The sequence below is a fragment of the Dendropsophus ebraccatus genome, chromosome 7 (assembly GCF_027789765.1).
Source record: "Dendropsophus ebraccatus isolate aDenEbr1 chromosome 7, aDenEbr1.pat, whole genome shotgun sequence".
NCBI lineage: Eukaryota > Metazoa > Chordata > Amphibia > Anura > Hylidae > Dendropsophus > Dendropsophus ebraccatus.
Genome location: NC_091460.1, coordinates 11,259,038 through 11,282,101, shown reverse-complemented (window position 1 = coordinate 11,282,101; position 23,064 = coordinate 11,259,038). Strand labels below are relative to the sequence as shown.

The following is a 23,064-nucleotide window of genomic DNA, read 5'->3' as shown; positions in this document are numbered from 1 at the left end:
AATTGTATCACTGCTTGAAAAAGGCTCATACAGCCGAAACGTTGCGCACTGGTGTCTCATTAAATACCATTCACTTGCATCTTGGATGAGCTGTCTCTTCGTTATCACCAGATTTCAACCCCTCAACATCTCCATAGTTGTGCAGAACAGTAGCAAGAGTTTCCATTGTGATGTCAAAGAAGAGAGGCGCGAGGGGACAGCCCAGAGGAGTCCCTCTAGTAAGAGGAAACAAAGATGACAATTGTGAATTAACCAACACGCTAGCTCAGGGCTCATTGTATAGCAATTGTACCCATTGAATACATTTTTTCCCAGGCCCATCCTAAGTACCACCCATAGAAAATTCCATTCTATTCTATTGAATGCCTTGGTGGCATCTGATGTAATAACTGCTGAATTGAGATCCTCCTGAATATTGGTAATAGCCCTTCTAACATTGAGTCAGTCATGTAGCAGTGGTAAATAAGTGATGAAGCAGAAGAGTCATTGCTGTAACAGAGTTGAATCAAATTACCACTTAACTCTTAAAGTGCCAGTATCAAACTTTCTCTTAAAGGGCCGGGGCCACATTTGCTTGTAAAGGTACAATAACAAAGTTGCTCCTAGAGGGAAGGCACCAAAGTCACTCTAAAAAGGGCGCTACTAAAGTTGCTTTTAAAGGGACATTACATAGCACGGTACCAAAGGAGCTTTTAAAAAGACAGTACCAAATTCACTCTTAAAGGAACGGTACATAAGTCATTCTTAAAGGGACAGTACCTAAGTAATTTTTAAAGGAACTGTACCAAAGTTGCTCTTAAAGGGACAGTACCAAAGTCGCTCTAAAAGTAAGGGGAAGCAAGGGTTAAAGTTTTTCTTAAAGGAAGTCACTGTTAAACGGCGCTCTTTTAAAGCACTATGGGGACATTTATTAAGTCCGACGTTTTTTACGCCGGACTTAAAAATGTCCCCACATCTCCGGCGCTACGGAGATTTATGTAGAGGCGGACTGCCTCCACATAAACCCAGTGCGCGCCAGTGAGCACAGCCGAAAACCTAAGCCAGCTGAGGGCTGGAGTAGGTTTTCAACGTATCTTTTAGAGAGAAAAATAAGGAATCACACGGACTATGAGTCCGCGCCCCCCGTTCCACCCACCCCCAGCGTACACGGCGGAAAGAGGCGATTTGCGAATATCTTATTTGCAAAATGACCATTTTGCAAATGAAATATTCGCAAATCGGCACTTTCTGCCGAAAAAAAAAGATACGCCACTTGATACATGTCCCCCTATGTGTTTAACTGGTAATGCAAATCTAGTTTAATATTGTCATTGATCAGGGAGATGGGATGATAGGACTCAGGGATCTTGAGATCTGTTCCCTCTTTAGAAATCAGGGTAATAATCGCCTCTCTCATGGAGTCAGGTAAAGTACCATCATGAAAGGAGCCATTGAAAACCTCCAGCAATTCATCAACGACCTTACCTCTAATCTAATCTAATCTATAAACCTGTATTGGTATACCATCAGAGCGCAAAGCCCTATCATTACCCATCTCCCCCATGGCCTGCAAGCACTCACAATTAGTAAGTAGGGCCTTCAAGTTCCTTCTTTCTTGTGGGGATAACCTTGGAAGTGTTATATTATCAAGATACTTTTAAATCTCTTCGATGGTCTAAGCACTCTCAGGACAAATAGTACAAATTTATACAATACTTCTCAAAAATTGCCGAGATTGCCTCCGCAGATGTACTATAAGTGCCCTTGTCCTCAATTGCCATTATCATATACCTACCATTATTTATTTGAATAACTCTAGATATCTCCCTGGCTCATCACCCTCTAAACAACTTCTCGCCAGAGCAAAACGTTTTAAGTTCCAAACCCCTTAGCCTCTCTCGCTCCCACCTCTTCTTCTCCAACATCAAGCCATCTCGTTGTTCTTGCAAATGTGTCTCTCTATATTTCTCCTCCTTTTCCTCAACCCTCCTATATAACTCTTCTTTTCTTGTCTTATTTTATTTTCTTTCTTTTTAATTATTATTATTATTATTATTATTATTATTATTATTATTATTATTATTATTTGATTAGCGCCAACAGATTCCGCAGCGCTTGTCATTCCTTCCTTTTCCCCAGCAGGTCTGTTTTTCTATTCATTTCTGATCTAAATAAAATGATAAAACATTTGGGGAGAAACACACATCCTAACAGTCCAGCACTGGACGCCATCACTGCAAAGACCTCCACAGCCACCATGTTTTTCCCTGTGGTGCTCAGATAAGCCGGGATCATGGCGATCCAGACACTGCAGAACACCAGCATGCTGAAGGTGATGTACTTGGCCTCATTGAAAGTGTCCGGTAATGTCCTCACCATGAAAGCCAGAACAAAGCTCACCGCTGCCAGGAACCCCAGATACCCCAACATGGAGTAGAACCAGATATCTGACCCTTCATTACACTGGATGATGACCTTCCCAGGATAAGACTGAGTGTCCAGGTCCTGGAATGGTGGAGAGATAGACAACCAGATAACACAGATTATAACCTGAATGGATGAACACAACATCACTATGCTATAGGGCACCTTCACACTCAGCCATTTCCTCCAGGGGCTTCCAGGTTTAGTGGACTTAAAAGCAACACAAACCATCACAGTCTTGGCGAGAAGTGAGGAGACGGCAACTGAGAAGAAGACTCCAAAACTGGTTTCACGTAATCTACAAGTGACATCACTGGGACGACCAAGAAACAAGAAGACGGAGAGGAAGCTGAGGAGGATGGAGACCAGGAGGAGATAACTCAGGTTCCGGTTATTAGCTCTAACAATAGGAGTGTCCCGGTAGGAGATAAATATTCCCAATATGGAGCCGGTCACAAGACATCCGAAGAGCGAGACACAGGAGAATACAGAAGCTATTGTGTCATTGTGGTAAGAGATGAAATCCAGGACTTTGGGCAGACATCGGTCTCTCTTCTCATTCGACCATTCATCACTTGGACATTTCTTGCAGTTATCACTGTCTGTAGGAAGATTTATTAACATAATACATGTTAAAATTATATATCATTTATCCATCCAGTCATTAATCTCAAATCTATATGAAGCCATCCCTGCCACCAAACCATCACAACAACTCAATTAGCAACAGATAAAGCCAACTCCTTTGGTGACGGTGGGGCAGCCAGATTTCAGAAGATCGATCAAGCACACATTTATTTTAATCCTATTAACCCCTTAAGGACAGAGCCTGAAATGGCCTTAAGGACAGAGACAAATTTTATGAATATGACCAGTGTCACTTTAGTCATTAATAACTTCGGGATGCTTTTACCTATCTGGCTGATTCTGAGATTCTTTTCTCGTGACATATTGTACTTCACATTTCTGGTAAAATGGAGTCGATACTCATAATGATTCTTTATGAAAAACAACAAAATAACGTGAAAAATTGTGAAAAAATGCATTTTCCAACTTTGAAACCTTCCTGCTTATACAGAAAATAGTTATGCCACATAAATTATATATTAAATAGCATTAGCAACATGTCTACTTTATGGTGGCTGCATTTATTAAACTAGATTTCATTTTTTTTAGACAATAGAAAGCTTAAATCATTAGCAGCAATTTTCCAAATTTTCTGTAAAATTTCAAAATCAGATATTTTCAGGGACCTGTTCAGGTTTAAAGTGTATTTGAGGGGCCTGTATGTTAGAAAGCCCCACAAAGCACCCCATTTCAGAAACTGCACCCCCCAAACTCAGCAAAAGCACATCCAGAAAGTGTTTTAAACCCTTTAGGGGAGTCACAGAAATAAAAGCTAAGTGTGTAAGAAATTTGAAAATTTTTATTTTCTGTGCAGAGATTTTATTGTAATCCAATATCTTTCATAATGATAAACCTATTAGCAGAGAAATGCACCCCAATATTGATTGCCCCGTTTCTGCAGTTTATAGAAATACCCCATATGTGGCCCTATTGCGCTATTTGACGCAACCACAATCCTCAGATATAAGGGAGCGCCTAGTGAATTTCAATGCCTCCGTTATATTTGGTTATTTTTGACCGTACCACTTCAGGTTGGCAGAGGCTCTGGGGTGCCAAAACCTAAAAAACACCCCTAAAGGGACACCATTTAGAAAACTACACCCCTCAAGGAATGTAACAAGGGGTGCGGTGAGCATCTGGACCCCACAGGTTCTTCACAGATTTTCAGAACAATGTGGTGTAAAAAAGGAAAAATTCTATTTTTTACACTAAAATGTTGTTCTAGCCTTCATTTTTCATTTATACAAGGGGATAAAAGAAAAAAAAAAAACACCAAACGTGTAGCGCAGTTTCTCCCGAGTACAGAAATACCCCACATGTGGACATAAAGTGCCAAGCGGGCGCAGGACGAGCCTCCAAAGGGAAGGAGCGCCAATTGGCCTTTGCAAGCTGGATTTTACTGGAATGGATTTCAAGGGTCATGTCGCATTTACAGACCCCTCGTGCTGCCAAGACACTGGAAACCCCCCACAAGTGACCCCATTTTGGAAACTACACCCCTCAAGGAATCTAACAAGGGGTGCAGTGAGCATATGGACCCCACTGGTGACGGGCACAAATGTGGAACAATGTGACGTAAAAGGGAAAATTTTCATTTTTTCACATTCTCGGCACAAATGTGGCCGTCATCAAGGGGTCCATATCCTCACTGCACCCCTTGATAGATTCCTTGAGGGGTGTAGTTTCCAGAATGGGGTCACTTGTGGGGGGTTTCCAGTGTTTTGGCAGCACGAGGGCTCTGTAAATACGACATGGCGTTCATCATCTATTCTGGCCAAATCCAGCCTCCAAAATCCAAATAGCGCTCCTTCCCTTTGGAGGCTTGCCCTGCACCCACATGGCGCTTTATGTCCACATGTGGGGTATTTACGGACTCAGGGGGAATGGCTCTACACATTTTGTGTGTTTTTTTTCTCTTTTAACCCCTTGTGAAAATGAAAAATTTAAGGCTAAACCAACATTATAGTGTAAAAAATGTAAAATTTCATTTTTCACGCCATATTGTTCCACATTTGTGCCCGTCACCAGTGGGGTCCATATGCTCACTACACCCCTTGTTACATTCCCTGAGGGGTGTAGTTTCCATAATGGGGTCAATTGTGGGGGGGTTCAACTGTCTTGGCAACACAGGGGCCTTTTAAATACAACAAGGCCCTTGGAATCCATTCCAGCCAAATCCAGCCTTCAAAAACCAAATGGCGCTCCTTCCCTTTGGAGGCTTACCCTGCACCCACATGGCGCTTTATGTCCACATGTGGGGTATTTCCGTACTCAGGGGAAATTGCGCTACACATTTAGTGTTTTTTTTATCTTTTAACCCCTTGTGAAAATGAAAAAATCAAGACAAGATCAATGATTTAGTGTAAAAATTAAACATTTTTTTACACTAAATGTTGGTCTAGCCTTGATTTTTTCCTTTTCCACAAGGGGTTAAAAAAGAAAGTGAACACAAAACGTGTAGGGTAGTTTCCCCTGAGTACCAAAATACCCCACATGTGGACATAATGTGCCATATTGGCACAGGGAAAGCCACCAAAGGGACAGAGCGCCATTTAGAGGCTGGAATGGAGGATGGAGGCCATGTCGCATTTACAAAGCTCCTGTGCTGCCAGGACAGTAGAAACCCCCGACAAGTGACCCCATTATGGAAACTACACCCCATGAGGAATCCAACAAGGGGTGCAGTGAGGATATGGACCCCACTGGTGATGGGCACATATGTGGAACATGTGCCGTGAAAATAAAAAATAATTTTTTTTTATTTTCACGCCACAAATGTGGCCGTCACCAGGGGGCCATATCCCCGCTGCCCCACTTGTTATATTCCTTATGGGGTGTAGTTTCCAGAATGGGGTCACTTGTGGGGGGTTTCTACTGTCCTGGCCGCACAGAGGCTTTGTAATTGCATCATGGCATCCTCTAATGGGAATAGCGGCCATACCTACTTAGCTGGGGAAAAGGGACAATTCTAATTTATTTGGGGGTATTAGGCCAATTATTAGTTTATAAGGTTGGAAATGACAGGTGTCCATCAAATTCAACCTGTGTTGATCCAGAGGAAGGCAAAAAACCCTCGTGAGGCAGATGACAGTAGCCTCATCACAGGGGAAAAATTCCTTCCCAACTCAATGGCGATCAGAATAATCCCTGGATCAACGTGACCCCTGAAATAGGAATAAGGGACAGAATTTAGATAATGTAGAACTCCAATGACGTGTGGTGCGCCTTGGAGCGATCCAGTATGCAGAGGCCGGGGGGATCAGGACAGGTGTCACACTGGAAAATGGTGTCCTTTCTGATCCCCCTGTTACGCCACACTCTACACTTCTTCTGGGGTCTCCTGTTTTCCAGTGTGGGGGACGTCACCTGGAAAATGTTGTCCTGGTGCGATACGGGGTCCTTCATATCCAGAAGCGCTGGGTCCGCTCCATGGCTGCTAAATATTAGGGCTTTATTACTACTTCTGATATTTTCGGATTGTGCCGCAAGCTACAGTAGCTCGGGCAGCAAGGGACCAGAAGAGGGGGCGCTGGTATAAATGTTATCCCCATACAGGTGGTGACCTTTATCCAGCAGTGGGAAGATCAGTTCCCGGACGATCTCCCCACTAACTCTGAGGACGGGAGGGGGGGAGTGGGTTCATCTGGGGCTGGATTCGGGTGTCCCTTCCATCATACACTGTAATGGTACATGTACACTGCGGAATGGCGAAGGATAACCCTTTGTGCATTCCGCAGCTGGCACCCGCTGGCGGACTGATGCAGGCGTGTGTCTCCGTTCGTGTCACACTCCATTCTATGCACGGGCGGATTCCGCCCTCTGTCCAAGGAATGAACGTGTTCATTCTTTGGACGGACAACGGAATCCGCCCGTGCATAGGATGGAGTCTATGACACGGGTGGAGACGCGCGCCTGCATCAGTCCGCCGGCGGGTGCCAGCTGCGGAATGCACAAAGGGTTATCCTTCGCCATTCCGCAGTATGCACCTACCCTGAATCTGTAAGTGTACCCTGAGGTACTGTCACAGAGTTTGTAGAATTTCACGCCATACCGTGATCTCTTATTGGGACGGTACTGGCGGAAAAGACGTGTCTGGGGGGCAGCGTACGCTACGCTACCCCCAGACACGTCACTTGATGATGATGATGATGATGATGATGATGAGGATGAATGGAGGAAAGAAGGATCCCCCCATTCATTCTCACTGGCTGTTTCGGTGTTGGAGGCAATAATAGCATATGCGTCCGACGCCGAAAACACCCTGGGGGCCATCTTTATACGGTGACTAGTATATGGGGTATGTAAATGTTTATTGTAAAACTTTATTTCATGTAGTGTGGTGTAATGTAGTGTTTTTTAAGTTTTTTTGGCATTAAAATAATAATATCCCTACGCCAAGAAAGGAGCTGCTGATAAATGCCGCACTTACGTGCGGCACTTATCAGCAGACAGTGGCGGTAGGATATAGGGGGGAAAAACGCTCCTACGCCAAAAAGGAGGATTTGCTGATCAGTGGCGCACTTACGTGCGATGCTGATCAGTACTCAGCGGCGTTAGGGCGCAAAAAAAGTAAAAAAAAAAAATTGGGGAAAAAATAAAAAAATCTTTTTAACCCAAAGCAACTGATCAGTGAATGATATTCACTGATCAGCCGCTAGGGGGCAGTAGAGAGAAGATTGCCGGAGATTACCGAGGCCCGCCGAAAACGAAGACCCGAGTGTTTCCGAAGATTTCCGACGCTGGACGAACGAACCCGCAAGCGACGCGAAGAAGACGCGAGGACGGCGCGGACCGAAGATCTTCGCTCCGGACAGCCAGATCAGGTGAGTATGGTACACCTGCACCACACACACCTGTTCTGCACCCCTCGGCTACCTAGCTGAGGGGTGCAGAACTCGGCAACACTGTTTTTTACAGTATGATCGCCGTGATGGGCCGGCCGGTACTGGCCGGCCTATCACGGCGATCGTGGGGGTGGCATCGGCGCCATCTTTGTTGGGGACACTAATGGCGATTGGTGCTATCTCGGACAGCACCAATCGCCATTGCTTTCCGGGCCACCGGGTCACCGATGACCCGGAAAGCTGTTTTCAGCTGCTATATGCTGATCTGTATAGATCAGCATATAGCAGCGATCGTCGGCACGGGAGGGGTTAATCACCCCCCGTGCCGACGAGCAGAGATGGCCTGCTATACATTATAGCAGGCCATCTTCCCCGACCGCTGTGTGTGAACACACAGCGATCGGGGAAACATCGGGCGTACGTATACGCCCGTTTGCGTTAAAGCCCACCCTGCGGGGGCGTATACGTACGCCCAATGTCGTTAAGGGGTTAAAACATTAAGTTTATTAGGATTAGAATAGTTGCATATACCAAATGCAGGGATCTCAAAGGCAAGCTCCCTTGATTCCAAAGCATTATGCAAGTAATTGGGGGTATCAAACAGAACATTACAAAATCAAAACACTTTACATGAAGGTAAATGGCCGACTGGTACAAAGGGATGAGGACCCTACCTGCGAGGGCTTACAATCTACAAGGTAAGGGAAGCGAGATAGAAGGTAAAGGGTAGCCAGTCAAGTGTGATGCAGAATCATTATAGGTTGTGGCCTTGTATAAATAGATCGTTTTCAGGGGACTTTTGAAGGTCTTGATGGTGGATGAGAGCCGGATATTCCGGGGTAGTGATGTTGGAGGCTTGTGCAAAACCTTGGAGGCGGTTGTGTGAGGTACAAATTAGGGGGAGGAAAAAAGAGGTAAATGGAAAATAGAGAGTCCGACAGCATCCAGTATCCGCATGTTCAGATACATCAGGAAAAATGCAACGTTTTGACCTAACCGGTCTTCATCAAGCATTCCGATAAAGAGCGATAAGGTCGAAATGTCAAATTTTCCTGATGTATCTGGACATGCTGCAATAAAACACTGAACCATACTACTGGATGCTGTCGGATGTGTCAGTTACTTGGATTGCTGACCCTCTGGCGTGCATTAAACACCCTAGTAGCTATGTGGACTTTATACAGAGAGGTGCTATTAGACTCTGCTCTGCTGTTGTAACTGTATGTCATTGAGCCGCTAGAGGGGTTCAGAGAGGGGGCACGCCATGACCCCGCTCAGAATTGGCCCACGCTGGCCAATGGCCACGGTCCTGGGCTGTTAGCCATAGCGACTGTGGGTATAAACCGGCGCAGGCTGATCTCCTCGCTAATTAACTATTTAAAAGCTGTTGTCAAAACTAGCATTAAAATGACTTCAAGTCCCATCATCTGTTGTTCTAATGTCCAGATCACCCCCCCCCCACACACACACACACACATATAAGTACTAAATTGATCTCTATGAGAAATCAGTGATCATAGAAGTCCCCTAAGGTGACTTCAAGTTACAACTAAAAAAAAAAAAAAAAAAACAATAACGTTTTTCATTAATAAAAAAATCCCCTCACATAATAAAAGTTGAAATATCCCCCCCCCTTTCCCATTACCACAGCCCCATAGATCAAAAAATAAAAGCGTTAAATGGATGGTAATAGATCAATTTTAAAAAAAAAGTAAATTGTTTTAATTTTTTTTTAAATATTAAATTTTTTTGAAAAAAGTTAAACAAAAATAAAAGTTATATAAATTGCCTATAGTTGTAATCGTACTGACATGAGGAAAACAGATAACATGTCAGTTTTACCATGGGGTGAACGGCTTAAACACGAAACCCCTAAAATTTAAATTTCCTTTTTTTTTTCAATTTCACATGAGATCCCCCCGATTTGCAGCATATTTTATGGAAAATTTTGTGATTTTGTGTGTCATTGCAAAGTATATGATGCTCCTAAAAAAATGCTCGACTTTAATGGGGTTCAATAATTGAATCGAGCACTACAGCATTGGAAAGTACATTTTAGTACTTGGTCATCTCTACTCACGATGCTGCCCACATCAACATGCCCGGACTTCACTGGTCGCTGCCTGTGCCTGACATTGGCACACAGCAGGGACTCCAGGCACAGATTACATTGATAATAGCTGCTCTGCATTACTAATGTAGGTCCCATACTTCCTGGAGTTTAAGGACCTTTGATGACATCATCAAAGGTGCTTAAACTTCAGGAAGTTCAGGGCTTGATCTCCCAGGTCCTAAAGCTAGGTGGCACACACAAACACAGACAGACACACACAAACACACAGACACACATGCACACACAGACAGAAACGCACAGACACACACAGACAAGCAGACACACGCACAGACACACATACACGCACACATAGACAGACACACACACGCACACACACAAACACACACACAGACAGACACACACACAACAGACACTTCTCATAGTCCGCTCTGCCTGTTGGTTAAAATTAGGTACAGATTGTTCCTGCAATAGTTGTGAAATATAATTATAGTTTATAATTGCCAACACCTTTTCTGGCCATGCAAACCTGGAAGACAGTGAGGAGATGTTCACACTGAGGAATAAGTGAGGAATTTTAAACGGAATCCATGCTTTATTGTACACGTATTCCGCTCAAAATTCTGCCTGTAAAATATGTACAGAGCAATGTCCCATTCCATTTAGAGCTGATGAAGAGGAAATATCAAGCAGAGAACTTCCCTCTTCAGTTCCTCGCCTTTTACTGTGAATACACCCAAACCCTGTGGGTTATCTGTTCAGTCATAGCCATCATCTAGCCATGTCTATAAGGATCCAGCCAAGTCTGACCACGTCCACTATATCTTCTTACTGCCTTTGATGGGTTAAATGTCTGGCGTCATAGATCCTGTGGCTCTGTGGCCAACTATACATTACATCTGGATGTTACAAGCTTAGCTCCTTAGTCTACAGTGCGAGTGTCCACATACACAGTGACGTCATTGTAATATCTATCACATACCGGTTATATTGGATATCTCTCCCTCTGAACACAGGACACAGTCATAGCAGCAGGTGTGGATTGACTTTCCCGCCTTTTTCCGGCTTCCAGGAAGACATGGGTCTGAGCAGCGGGATACTGGGACCTGGAGGAGAACAAAGGAACCTTTACCGGAATGACGGACACTATGGGGAAACTATCAAGGTTTTCAACTACCAGAGACTAGTAAAAAGTTGCAAATTTTAGCACGCACAGCCCTGGTTTATGTAGTACAGAGGTGTGTCTGTGTGTGTGTGTGTGTGTGTGTAATGTATGTAGTGCAGAGGTGTGTGTGTGTAATGTATGTAGTGCAGGGGTGTGTGTGTAATGTATGTAGTGCAGAGGTGTGTGTTTGTGTGTAATGTATGTAGTGCAGAGGTGTGTGTGTGTAATGTATGTAGTGCAGGGGTGTGTGTGTGTGTAATGTATGTAGTGCAGAGGTGTGTGTGTGTAATGTATGTAGTGCAGGGGTGTGTGTGTGTGTGTGTAATGTATGTAGTGCAGAGGTGTGTGTGTGTGTGTGTGTAATGTATGTAGTGCAGAGGTGTGTGTGTGTGTGTGTGTGTAATGTATGTAGTGCAGAGGTGTGTGTGTGTGTGTAATGTATGTAGTGCAGGGGTGTGTGTGTGTGTAATGTATGTAGTGCAGAGGTGTGTGTGTGTGTGTAATATATGTAGTGCAGAGGTGTGTGTGTGTGTGTGTGTGTGTAATGTATGTAGTGCAGGGGTGAGTGTGTGTGTGTAATGTATGTAGTGCAGAGGTGTGTGTGTGTGTAATGTATGTAGTGCAGAGGTGTGTGTGTGTGTGCGCGCGTGTGTGTGTGTAATGTATGTAGTGCAGGGGTGAATGTGTGTGTGTAATGTATGTAGTGCAGAGGTGTGTGTGTGTGTGTGATGTATGTAGTGCAGAGGTGTGTGTGTGTGTGTGTGTAATGTATGTAGTGCAGAGGTGTGTGTGTGTGTGTGTGTGTGCGCATGCGCGTGTGTAATGTATGTAGTGCAGGGGGGGGGTGTAATGTATGTAGTGCAGGGGTGTGTGTGTAATGTATGTAGTGCAGGGGTGTGTGTGTATAATGTTTGTAGTGCACGTGTGTTTCTCATGCCCAAGTCATCAGGAAAGTGGAGACTTATTATAGATTTGTTTTATCTCAATGGGTTTATGGCAAAAAAAAAAATTTTGCATGGAGAATATAAGTTCCGTGAAGGTGCTCCTCCAGGAGGGAGATTTCATGGTATCTCTGGATCTCCAACATGATTACCTCCACATTCCAATGGTTGACAAATGGTTGATTATAACTCAGGATCTTCTCAGATTAATTATGTTCTAGACATCCTACAGCAGCTTCGGTGGTTAATCAACCAAGAGAAGTCGGACCTGATTCCAGCTACGGTGAAGGCCTTTCTAGGATTTATCAAAGACTCTGTACAGATGAAGTTATTTCTCTCACCTCAGAGATTGATATGCATCCAGAGGGGAGCTCAGTCTCCTATCTTTCCTTCTTCATGTTCTCTCCACAGAAACAAGGAGATCCCTAATTTGGTGAAGCATGGAGCTACTGTCACGACTGGAGTCGAGGATCTGCTCTACCACTGCTAGCGATGATGTAAGCCACACCAGGGAGTGGAGTATAAGGGGGCGCTGGTCTTCACCAGTGCCCACCGCAAGCCAGGATGGATTTGCTGCAGCAGGTGATCCTCAGAGCAGGTGAACACCTGGCTTGGCTTGCTAGTGGCAGCGGGTGAGGAGCAGCTGAAGACATGTAGGCAGGCAGGAACACAGCACAACACTCAGCTGGCTCCGCAGGTAGCAGGAACACAGCAGGACTCACGGATGGAACCGCAGGCAGCAGGAGCACGGCAAGACTCATGGCTGGAACCACATGCAGCCAGAACACGGCAGCACTCATGGGCAGGAATCATGAGCAGCTGGGACCACATGCTACAGAAAACATGCAGAGGCACCAAAACTAGAATCAGGGAAGGCTGGGATTTATAGGTGTACCAATTGGGGACATACTGTCCGATAAATTCTGTGACAGCTGGATCGCACGGGGAGGCGGTGACGCGTATGTCAGCCAGGAGGACAGAGCGCAGGAGTGTGAAGCGGTCAAGCTTCCTTGGGGGCTGCAACAACTGCAGCACCAGGCCCCTGCATGTGGGCTCCGGGATCTGCAGAGGAGGACCGATGGGGGGAGCGGGTGCAGCGGTGGCCCGGAGCACAGGATGCCACTACAGCCCTAACAGCTACTATAGCAGAACCAGACTGGGCCACCATTATGACAGACGATTCAGGAACAGTGTGGGGTGCCTATCTTGGGGAAAGGACAATTTCAGACACGTGGACTCCAGAAGAAACATCCCTTCCATGCAACTGAAGGCGATTTATTTTGCTCCTGCTGTCATGCGCAATTCTATAAGAATCAGAATGGACAATATGGCTTGTATGGCATATGTCAACAAGCAAGGAGGTACCAAATATTAGTTACTTCTTAGAGAAGTGGAGAGGATCTTCAAATGTGCAGAATCAAGGATTACCAGGTTATGAGCACTACACATCTGAGGTATCCAAAATACACTTGCGGATCGATTGAGTCGAGATATGATGTCCCAGGGAAGTGGTCTCTATCGGAGAGGATATTCAGTCAGCTGGTATCCGGATGGGGTCTTCAACAGATTGACCTCGTGGCCACAGCAAACAATACCTAACTAGGAGTTTTTGTTCCCTCTACACTTCCGACAATCCAAGCGTTGTGGACCCAATGACGGTCCCTTGGTCATTATGGTTGGCATACATCCTTCCACCGATATTGATGATTCCGAGAGTCATCGGATAAAGATCAGGCAGGACCAAGTGTCAAAGATAATCTTCACTCCATTTAGTCAAAGAGATCCTGCTTCACCCTTCTGATGAATATAAGCAAGGGGGAGTTCTGGAAGCTACCAATAAGCCCAGATTTGATGTCTCAGGCCTGCCATCTATGTTAGGTTCTCTCCAGCCTCAACCTAACTGCCTGGAGACTGAGGGGGTCATATTAGACACCCCTACCCCCCCCCCCCCCCCTTTTTCTGAAAAAGTACTTCGCATTCTTTCACATGTGAAATGCAAAGCAACTAATACTGTAGATCTTATGTTCGTATGTGGAAGATCTTTCAGAATTGGTGTCTGGACAAGCAAATTAAATTCTTGAAACCGTCGGTGCCTGACGTCCCGGAGTTTTTCCAAGAGGGATTTGATAAAACTCAATTAAAGTTTAAGTTGTGGCTATCTCTGCTCATTTAAAAACTAAATAATTTAAGTTAAAAACTTTGTAAAAGCAAGGTTAAGACCTAGAGTCATCATACCAGTGGACACCTGGGACCTTTACTTCTTTCTTCAAAACCTCTGCTTTGCCCCCTTCAAATCTTTGGAAGAAGTGGATCTAAAGTTTTTAACTTTTTAGTAAGACTGTATTTCTGCTGGCCATCACCTCTGCTAAGAGAGTAGAAGAACATCAGGCCATTGACTGTGTTCCTCCTTATGTGGTTTTCTTCGCAGACAAGGTCATCCTTAGATTTCTTCCAGGGTTCCTTCCGAAGGTGGCTTCATTCGAAAACATAAACCAGGCTGTGGTGCTTCCAGTTTTTTCACCTAGGAATCCCAGTCAAGAAGAAGGGGATCTTGCCTTATTGACGTTTCCAGATGCCTAAGTATATATCTGAACAGAGTCAAGGACTTTTGAATGGAAGAAAATCTTCTGGTGTTATTTCCCAGGAAGAACAAAGAAAATAAGGCCTTCAAACCTTCTATTTCTAGATGGATCTGTGATTTTATCTGCACTGTAATATATTATGCCTGTCAGTGTTACACTTATGGCAGAGACTCATCGGCTTTTGTTGCCAGAACATTGGAGGCCACAGTGATCACTTTGCAGAGCAACAATATGAACATACAGAGATCCCTCTGTAACTCTGCTCTGCATCTATAAGGTTAACTCTCAGTATAGGAGCATGTCTCTGGTGCTAACCGTTATGGTGGGTACCCTTGTCATTTAAACAGCTAGGACCCACCGCAAATTATATGCAGTAGCGGTCTTCGGCACCACGCATACCACGCAATTGCGTGGGGCCCCCGACATCCAGGGGGGCCCCGCTCTGGTGCCCAAGACCGCTGCGGCTAACTATGTGCGCTCGTAACGAGCGCACATAGTTACAGGCAGCAGCGGCACTGACAGGGCAGGAGCCATTGGCTCCCTCCCTGTCAGTTACTCTTGTGGCCGCAGGAAGTGTTTTCCCTGCGGTCACAAGAGGCTGCTCTGTGTCTCTGGTGCTGGCGCTCGAGGCGTCACTGGAGCGCCGGTGCCATGACAACGGGAGAGCGTCCTTATGTGACCACAGGGGAAACACTTACCGCGGCCACAAGAGAGAAGAGACGAGAAGAGGAGACGCCGGACCCAGGTGAGTAAAAATGTTTTTTTTGGGGTTTTTTTGTGTGTTATATATAGGGGGCCTATATAAACCGGGAGAAGCGCACAGGGGGGCTATATAAACGGGGGGAGCGCACAGGTGGCTTTATAAACGGGGGGAGTGCACAGGGGGCCTATATAAACGGGGAGCGCACAGGGGGCTATATAAACGGGGGGAGCGCACAGGGGGGCTATATAAACGGGGGGAGCGCACAGGGGGCTATATAAACGGGGGAGCGCACAGGGGGGCTATATAAACGGGGGGAGCTCACAGGGGGGCTATATACAAGTGGGGGAGCTCACAGGGAGGCTATATACAAGTGGGGGAGCACACAGGGGGTATATAAAACTGGGGGCAGCACACGGGGTATATACAACTGGGGGCAGCACAGGGGGGTATATACAACTGGGGGGAGCACACGGGGTATATACGACTGGGAGCAGCACACAGGGGGTCTATATAGTATACTGGGGGAGCATACAGGGGGGCTATGTATAACTGGGGGATCACACAGGTCTATATATAACTGCGGGAGCACACAGGGGGGTCTATATACCACTGGGGACAGCACACAAGAGGTATATACTACTGGGGGCAGCACACAAGTGGTATTTACTACTGTCGGCAGCGCACAAGGGGTCTATATAACTGGGGGCAGCACACAGCGGTCTTAATTACATTGGGACTGCACAGAAGTGCCTATATGCCTCACTACTATACTGGGGCACAGAACATACCTAATTATTACGTGGGAGCACAGGGGCACCTTTAATCTGTGGGGGCACAGAGGGGCGTAACTACTATATAGACATAGAGGGGACCTAACTACTGGATGTGTTGGAGCCTAAAATATTTCTCTGACAGATTCTGGAGGGAAGATTACCAGCCGGGAGAAGACTTCAAGGTGGCTCAGGCTGGATGGAGAGAGAAAGAAAAAAAAGTAAAAGACGCTGATCAGAGAAGACGCCTCCTGTAAGTCACTGGATGTAACTGCACTCTGTTATAGGGTCTGTAGTGATAGGGGTCATGGTGTGGCAGTATTATGTTATGGCATCATTGGTAATATCTTCCTGTTTTGTTCAGAGCAGTTTTGAGGTGATATGTAATCTCTGTATGGTGGTAGGAGGGTTATAAGAGGACTACTGGGGGGGGCAGCGCATGTCGAGGAGGGGGGGCATGGGGGGGCATGGGGGGGCCCCAGACATGACTTTGCTTGGGGCCCCAGAAATGCCAAGACCGCCCCTGATTATATGGGCACTGCTTCTGTGCAGTGTCATCTGAGTCACGTACCAGCACATCCATTTGCAGCAACGGAATTTAAAATGAATGAGAAGAGGTTAAGGGCAGTGAGAAATTTTACGTAATCATATACATTATAGAATTATTCTTACCTCCTGTGTGTGCTTCCAGGTTATAGACTCTTTTTTTATGTAAAGCTTCTGACCACTGACATCCCATGGCGTATAGTTTCCTATTTCCACCATATATATATCCTTCCCTGTGGCCTCATCTATATGTACCCAGTTTATTATCTTATATGGATGTGCAGCTTCTCCTTGGTCATTGAAGTAATATGAAGATGTCATTGGGTCCATTGGAGACTTCATCCTCTGTATGTAGCGCTGTAACCTCCGTGTATAGTGTATGAGACCAGGGATTGGAATTTTTTGATATTTCTCTTTTATATATAAGAACATTTCATGTAGAGCTTTGGCCAGGATTTCTACTGCGTGATACAAGTTTGCAGAGACGCCGGAAGAGAGGTGATTTCTCAGACTTGGCCTGACATACCATATACTGGTTTTATGTGTTTTGAATGAAATAAAGGAATCTTTATCATTGTTTCTTGATATTACATCTAATTCCTTGATAGGTATAGCTTTAAATTTATCAGTGACTTTTTTGTAGTTTTTTAAGAGATCTTCTACTCCTTGAAAAGGCTGCAATAAAAAGTCCACGGCGAGACTTCCATTTAGTCCTAAAGTCTGGCGTTCTGTAATGGCTTCGCTGAAAGCCCAGGATGGGGGGAGGATGAGAGTTTTGTCCAAAAAAGAAAGTCCATGTTTAATTAGTAAATCAGGACCATGAACGGTGTAGGTGCCGCACAGTATAATCACACTGAGTCCTGGAGTCTTCAATGAATGTGAAATCCCCTTATAATTATTGTCATTACTGTCATTCTCCTCTGTAAGTTTTATGATGAAGGCGACACAGATCCCGTCCTCTCTCAAGTACTTTGTCAGTATCTGCAGCTCATTCTCTCCGGCATCATCATCCGATACTAAAATCCCGACCCAGGTCCAGCCAAAGTGCTTCAGCAGTTTGGTTATTACCATATTGTGGACGTGGTGACTCTGGACGTTGCGGAAAACATGTGGATAGAGACGTCTATCAGATAGTGAGTGGTCGGTGGCTCCATAGCTGATCTGTAATACACAGGAGGGAACAACACCATTTTATACAGACTGATTCCAGTTATTCAGTTAATAGAGGAATCCAAGATAATTCAAAAATTCTACATATCAAATACATTTAATCACACAGGAAATCATGGAATCCAGATTTTTTTAAATCAGTCATTTGCTCTTAAAAGCGACACTAAGCAGTGGAGAACATCAGTGTTGCCTGCATCAGGCCATGCGTAGTGCTGAGGCACAAGACAAGGGAATAAGAAGTAGCCAGAGTTTTCTTATTTTTTTTGTTTGTAATTTTTGTTAACTTATCTACTGTACAGTGTGGGGGTAAAAGGGGAAATCGCATAGTGTGTGGGTGAATTTCGAGAGAGGCACAAAATACGGTCTAACTATATTGTTAAAAGGGTACTCCGGCTCTGGGAAATTTCTCAAAAACATAAAGCTAATATAATGTAATGTATAATTTTGTAATAGCTTTCCCTTAGCTTTCTAGCCACATTCTCCCGCTGTCCCCCTGATCACCCCCACCAGATGTAGCAGTTTCATCCACCTTTGCTTGCCCATGCATTTCTCCCTCCTAGCACCATTTTGTGACAATACGTTACACAATCTATGCTCTTCTGGAGGCCAGATTTGCTGTCTTCTCTCTCTCTCTCTCTCTCTCTGTTGCGCTGGTCAACTTCTATAGGCTGATCCAGCTAACACCCATACTGACTACCATGCCCAATAAGCTTCATCCCCATGCACATGTGCAACGGGGATAAGAAGAATCAGTGTCTTCCTGCGTTGCCCTCTTGTGTGCACAATGCTTACATAGCCAATGAATGACTCTTTTAGTATTTTGGGCGGGGACCAAAGGAAGTGGAGGGGATTTGTAGTATGGTCAATGAGATGGACAGAGAAAAGAATGTCGCTAGGGAGGGGGAGAAAGTTGTCATAGCGTGCCAAGTTCACAAAAGAAGTGGATAGCAAGATGACAGCTGGGATGGAGGTCTGCGGGGTCCGTGGAATTACATGATTTTACATGTGTGTGTCAGTAAGAGCATCCAGATACTTTTTCCCTTTTTTTTTTAACTAGAGTCAGATAACCCCTTTAATGCATAAGGGGGTCTAGCATCAGTAAGAGGGAACAAAGTAGGAATAGATTAAGTCTGAAGGTGAAAGGTTAGCCCACAATGTGTGTGTGTGGGGGGGAAGCCTATCTACAGTGTAGGGGCACAAATGAGTATCTAGTGATTTTGTGGATTTACCAAGAAGATAGCTTCTGTAATAGGTCATAGTAAGAACCAGATTACTATGGGGAATTTAAATTACTATTTGGGAGGCACTAAGTAATTACTATATGGCAGATAATAATAATAATAATAATAATAATTATTATTATTATTATTATTATTATTATTATTATATTTTGTGACTCTAAGGGCATTTTACAAACTCGTCTCGGGAGTAATAGCTCACTCAGCCAATCACTGGACGTGGTGCTGTCCTGTCTCAGTCAGTGATTGGCTGAGCAGGCTGTCATCAAGTGGCGGTGGCTGCAGTCAGCGGGGACAACGGAGATGCTGAAGAAGGACACCGGAAGCACCAAGAGGTAAGCATAAGTTGTTTTCCAACAGACACCTATATATATATATATATATATATATATATATATATATATATATATATAATGCTGGATAACCCCTTTAAAAGTCATGCTACACACATCACTCAGATGCGCAGCTTCATATCACGACACCTGTCCTTAGTCCTAAAAGACAATGGGGGAGATTTATTAAAGGGTGTAAAATTTAGACTGGTGCAAACTGCCACCAGCAACCAATCACAGCTCAGCTTTAGGCAGTGCTGAAAGGAAAGAGGAGCTGTGATTGGTTGCTGTGGGCAGTTTGCACCAGTCTAAATTTTACACCCTTTGATAAATCTCCCCCAATGTCTGGAACATCCAGTACCTGAGGGTATCCATATAGTCCAAGGATCTGTGCTGCAGGAATAGTGGTAGATGAGTGGTGGTCTCCAATGATACCGACCAGCTGGCCTTGGTGCGTACAGGAGAAATTTGGTATAACCTTCCCCGGGCCAGACAAAAGACGTACAACATGCCCTACCACCACTCGCTCATTTGAACACGAGTTGTATACATGATATCCCAGGGTAATGTTGGGTAAAATATCTGGATTCTGGTTAATATTATCAATGGCAAAGAGAAATATCAGAGCATGTATAAATCCCTGAAAATCAGTCCTGTAAATAGATAAATGTATATACAGGTGAGTATATGGCTAGAGATCTGGTCTCCATCTCTTCCCTACAATAAAACATTTCTGCTAATTCAATAATAATAATAATAATAATAATAATTATTATTATTATTATTATTATTATTATTATTATTATTTATTTGTATAGTGCCAACAGATTCCACAGCACTTATTAGCTTTATCTTATACAATGCACAGACTAAGTATATGATCCTCTCCTGATATCTTATTAACCTTACAATACATTTACACTAGAGATGAGCGAACATGCTCATCCGAGCTTGGTACTCGTTCGAGTATTAGGGTACACGATGGTACACGGACGAGCAGACCAGGAAATCTTTTCTGGACCCTTCCCTGAGTCTGAGCAACCAGAGCAGTCGATCTGTCCTGATGCCCAAACTATGCAGCTCACGCAGTCAGTGGGTGATGAGAGTGGGGACTTGCAAGCGGGGTTTGAAGAGGTGTCTGATGATGACGATGAGACCCGGTTGTCAGACAGTGAGGTTGTTGTCATGGATGTAACTCAAAGTGGGGAGCAGAGTGAGGAAATTGAGGAAGAGCTGGTGGATGAGGACGAGGTGACTGACCCGAACTGGGTGGATAAGCCTAGTGGAGACAGTGCTTCTGAGGGGGAGGCAAGTTCAGCCACAGGACCAGTTGGAAAAAGAAGAGGGGTGGGCAGAAGGAGAAGCAGGGCCAGAGCAAGTAGATCAGATTCAGCAACTGTTTCATGGAGTCAAACTCCCGTGGCCAGGGCTAGATGTTTGCAAGTCTGGAGGTTCTTTAAAGAAAGTGCGGATGACCGACGGACTGTAATGTGCAACCTGTGCCATGGCAGGATCAGCTGGGGAGCCACCACTACCAGCATGCGCAGGCATATGAGTGCTAAACACCCCACTCAGTGGAACCAAGGCCGTTTAGTGACTGCAAGACACACCTCTGCTCCTTCCCTTGTGTCACGCGTTGGCTCTGTCAGTCCCCCTGCCCAGGCCCCAGGCACGAGCGCCTCCCGCCCTAGACCCACCCCTTCACCTCCACTATGCTCCACACCCTCCAGCAAGGTGTCCAAGCGCAGCTTTCAACTGTCCCTACAACAGACCTTTGAACAGAAGCGCAAATACACTGCCACTCACCCGCATGTACAAGCCCTAAATGGGCTTTTAGAAACCTCAAGGCGGTTGCTGCCCCTCGATACTCTACTGTGTCAGGTCTAATTTTTAGAAGGTTCCACACCTGCCTAATGTAAAGGCCAGTAAAGGCCACTTTATGGTCTTTTTTTTTATTTTTATCAATCTACAATTTCAATTTTCAAATCAAATCGACTTTTTTCAAATTCAAATACTATTTTGCAGGGCTGTCAGGTCATCTATTGTACCTCCAAGACACAGGCCATCGTTTTTATCCTAATTTAGCATCCTTGTGTTGTCCATTTCGAACCATACTGTCTGTGGATCTCAACTAACGGATGTCCTCTGCCGTCTTTTCATTTTTTATCTCTTAAAAACAGTAGTCAGCTGCTCATTAAAGGCCACTTTATGGCCTATTTGTTTAATCTTCATTTTCAATTTTCAAATCAAATCAACTTCAATTCGATAAATAGTCGAATTCAAATTCGAGTATTTTGAAGGGTTGCTTGTAGTGATGAGCCAGTACTAAAATGCTCGGGTGCTCGTTACTCGAAACAAATATCTCCCGATACTCGAGTGATCATTTCGAGTAACGAACCTCATTGAAGTCAATGGGAGACTCGAGCTATTTTGCAGGGGACCAAAGTTTGGTAGAGGGAAGGTCGTGTGAAAACCCATCAACCTCAGAAATGGATGGAAACACAGCGGAAATGGACAGGAAACAGCAGGGGCAGCATGTATGCATGCCTATGAGGCTGCCTAATGGCACCATTATGCCTAATTCTGTGCAACACCCTGGTTAAAACAGAGGTAGGCATACCTGGACCACCCAAAAACTCAGCCTGGCACAGCATGGCAGTGAGAACACAGGGAACCATTAAAACAGAGGTAGTATATCATGAACCACCCAAAAATTCAGCCTGACACAGCATATCGGTGAGGACAGAGTGAACAAGGTAGAAGCGGTAGCCAGTCAGCCTTCCAAAAATTATACCAGACCTAGCATGGCATTGAGCACACAGAGAACCATTAAAAGTGAGTGAGGAAACAAGTGAGCCTCCCAAAAATTAGGCCAGACACTGCATGGCATTGGGCACACAGAGAATCATTAAAAGTGAGTGAGGAAGCAAGTGAGCCCACCCAAAAATTGGAGTGAGTCCAGGGGCTGGGATATTTATTGGACATGAACCCGGGTGCTGACAGCTAACTGGCTAGGCCAGCTGTCAGTAACCATCAAGGGTACACCTGATGCCTCTCGACCAGTGGTGGTGAGGCCCCGGCCACGCACGGCTTGACAAAAAAAAATAAAAAACAGCTGGCTGGTTGGCGGGGGCGTGATCGGCGGGCCCCCGGAAACCAGTCCCGCTCCTCCGCAGACGTAGTGTGACATCAGAGCATGGAAGTGAGGACACAGAGAACCATTAGAAGTGATTGAGGAAGCAATTGAGCCTCCCAATAATTAGGCCTGACCCTGCATGGCGGAAGAAGACTTGGCTTTTGGCTGAGAATTGAAGGAAGAGGAGGAGGAGGAGGAGGAGGAGAGGATATACCAAGAATCTTCATGTTGAGCTGCTTTCCCCAGGTAGAAGATAACAAGAATCTTCATGTTGAGCTGCTTTCCCCGGGTGTACAGCCAACATTGAGGCAAAGGCAGGCACTCCAGTATTCAACATGGATGCCAGTTAAGGCCCAGCAACAAGGAGGCAAAGGATGGCACACCTGTAGTCAACATGGATGCCAGTTAAGGCCCAGCAACAAGGAGGCAAGGGCAGGCACACCAGTAGTAAACATGGATGCCAGTTAAGGCCCAACAAAAAGGAGGCAAGGGCAGGCACACCAGTAGTCAACATGGATGCCAGTTAAGGCCCAGCA

The 23,064-nt window shown here is 45.1% G+C and overlaps 1 protein-coding gene across 1 annotated transcript; it reads right to left on the bottom strand.

Annotated features, from left to right (window-relative positions):
• Window positions 1–2,097: 2,097 nt before the first annotated feature.
• LOC138796433 (vomeronasal type-2 receptor 26-like) lies at window positions 2,098–22,798 on the bottom strand. The gene is made up of 5 exons (XM_069976035.1): window positions 22,743–22,798; window positions 19,754–20,045; window positions 16,779–17,813; window positions 10,928–11,051; window positions 2,098–3,005 (listed from the first exon to the last, which is right to left on the bottom strand). The coding sequence occupies exons 1-5, from the start codon at window positions 22,796–22,798 to the stop codon at window positions 2,098–2,100; spliced, it is 2,415 nt and encodes an 804-aa protein (XP_069832136.1).
• Between the last annotated feature and the right edge of the window lie 266 nt (window positions 22,799–23,064).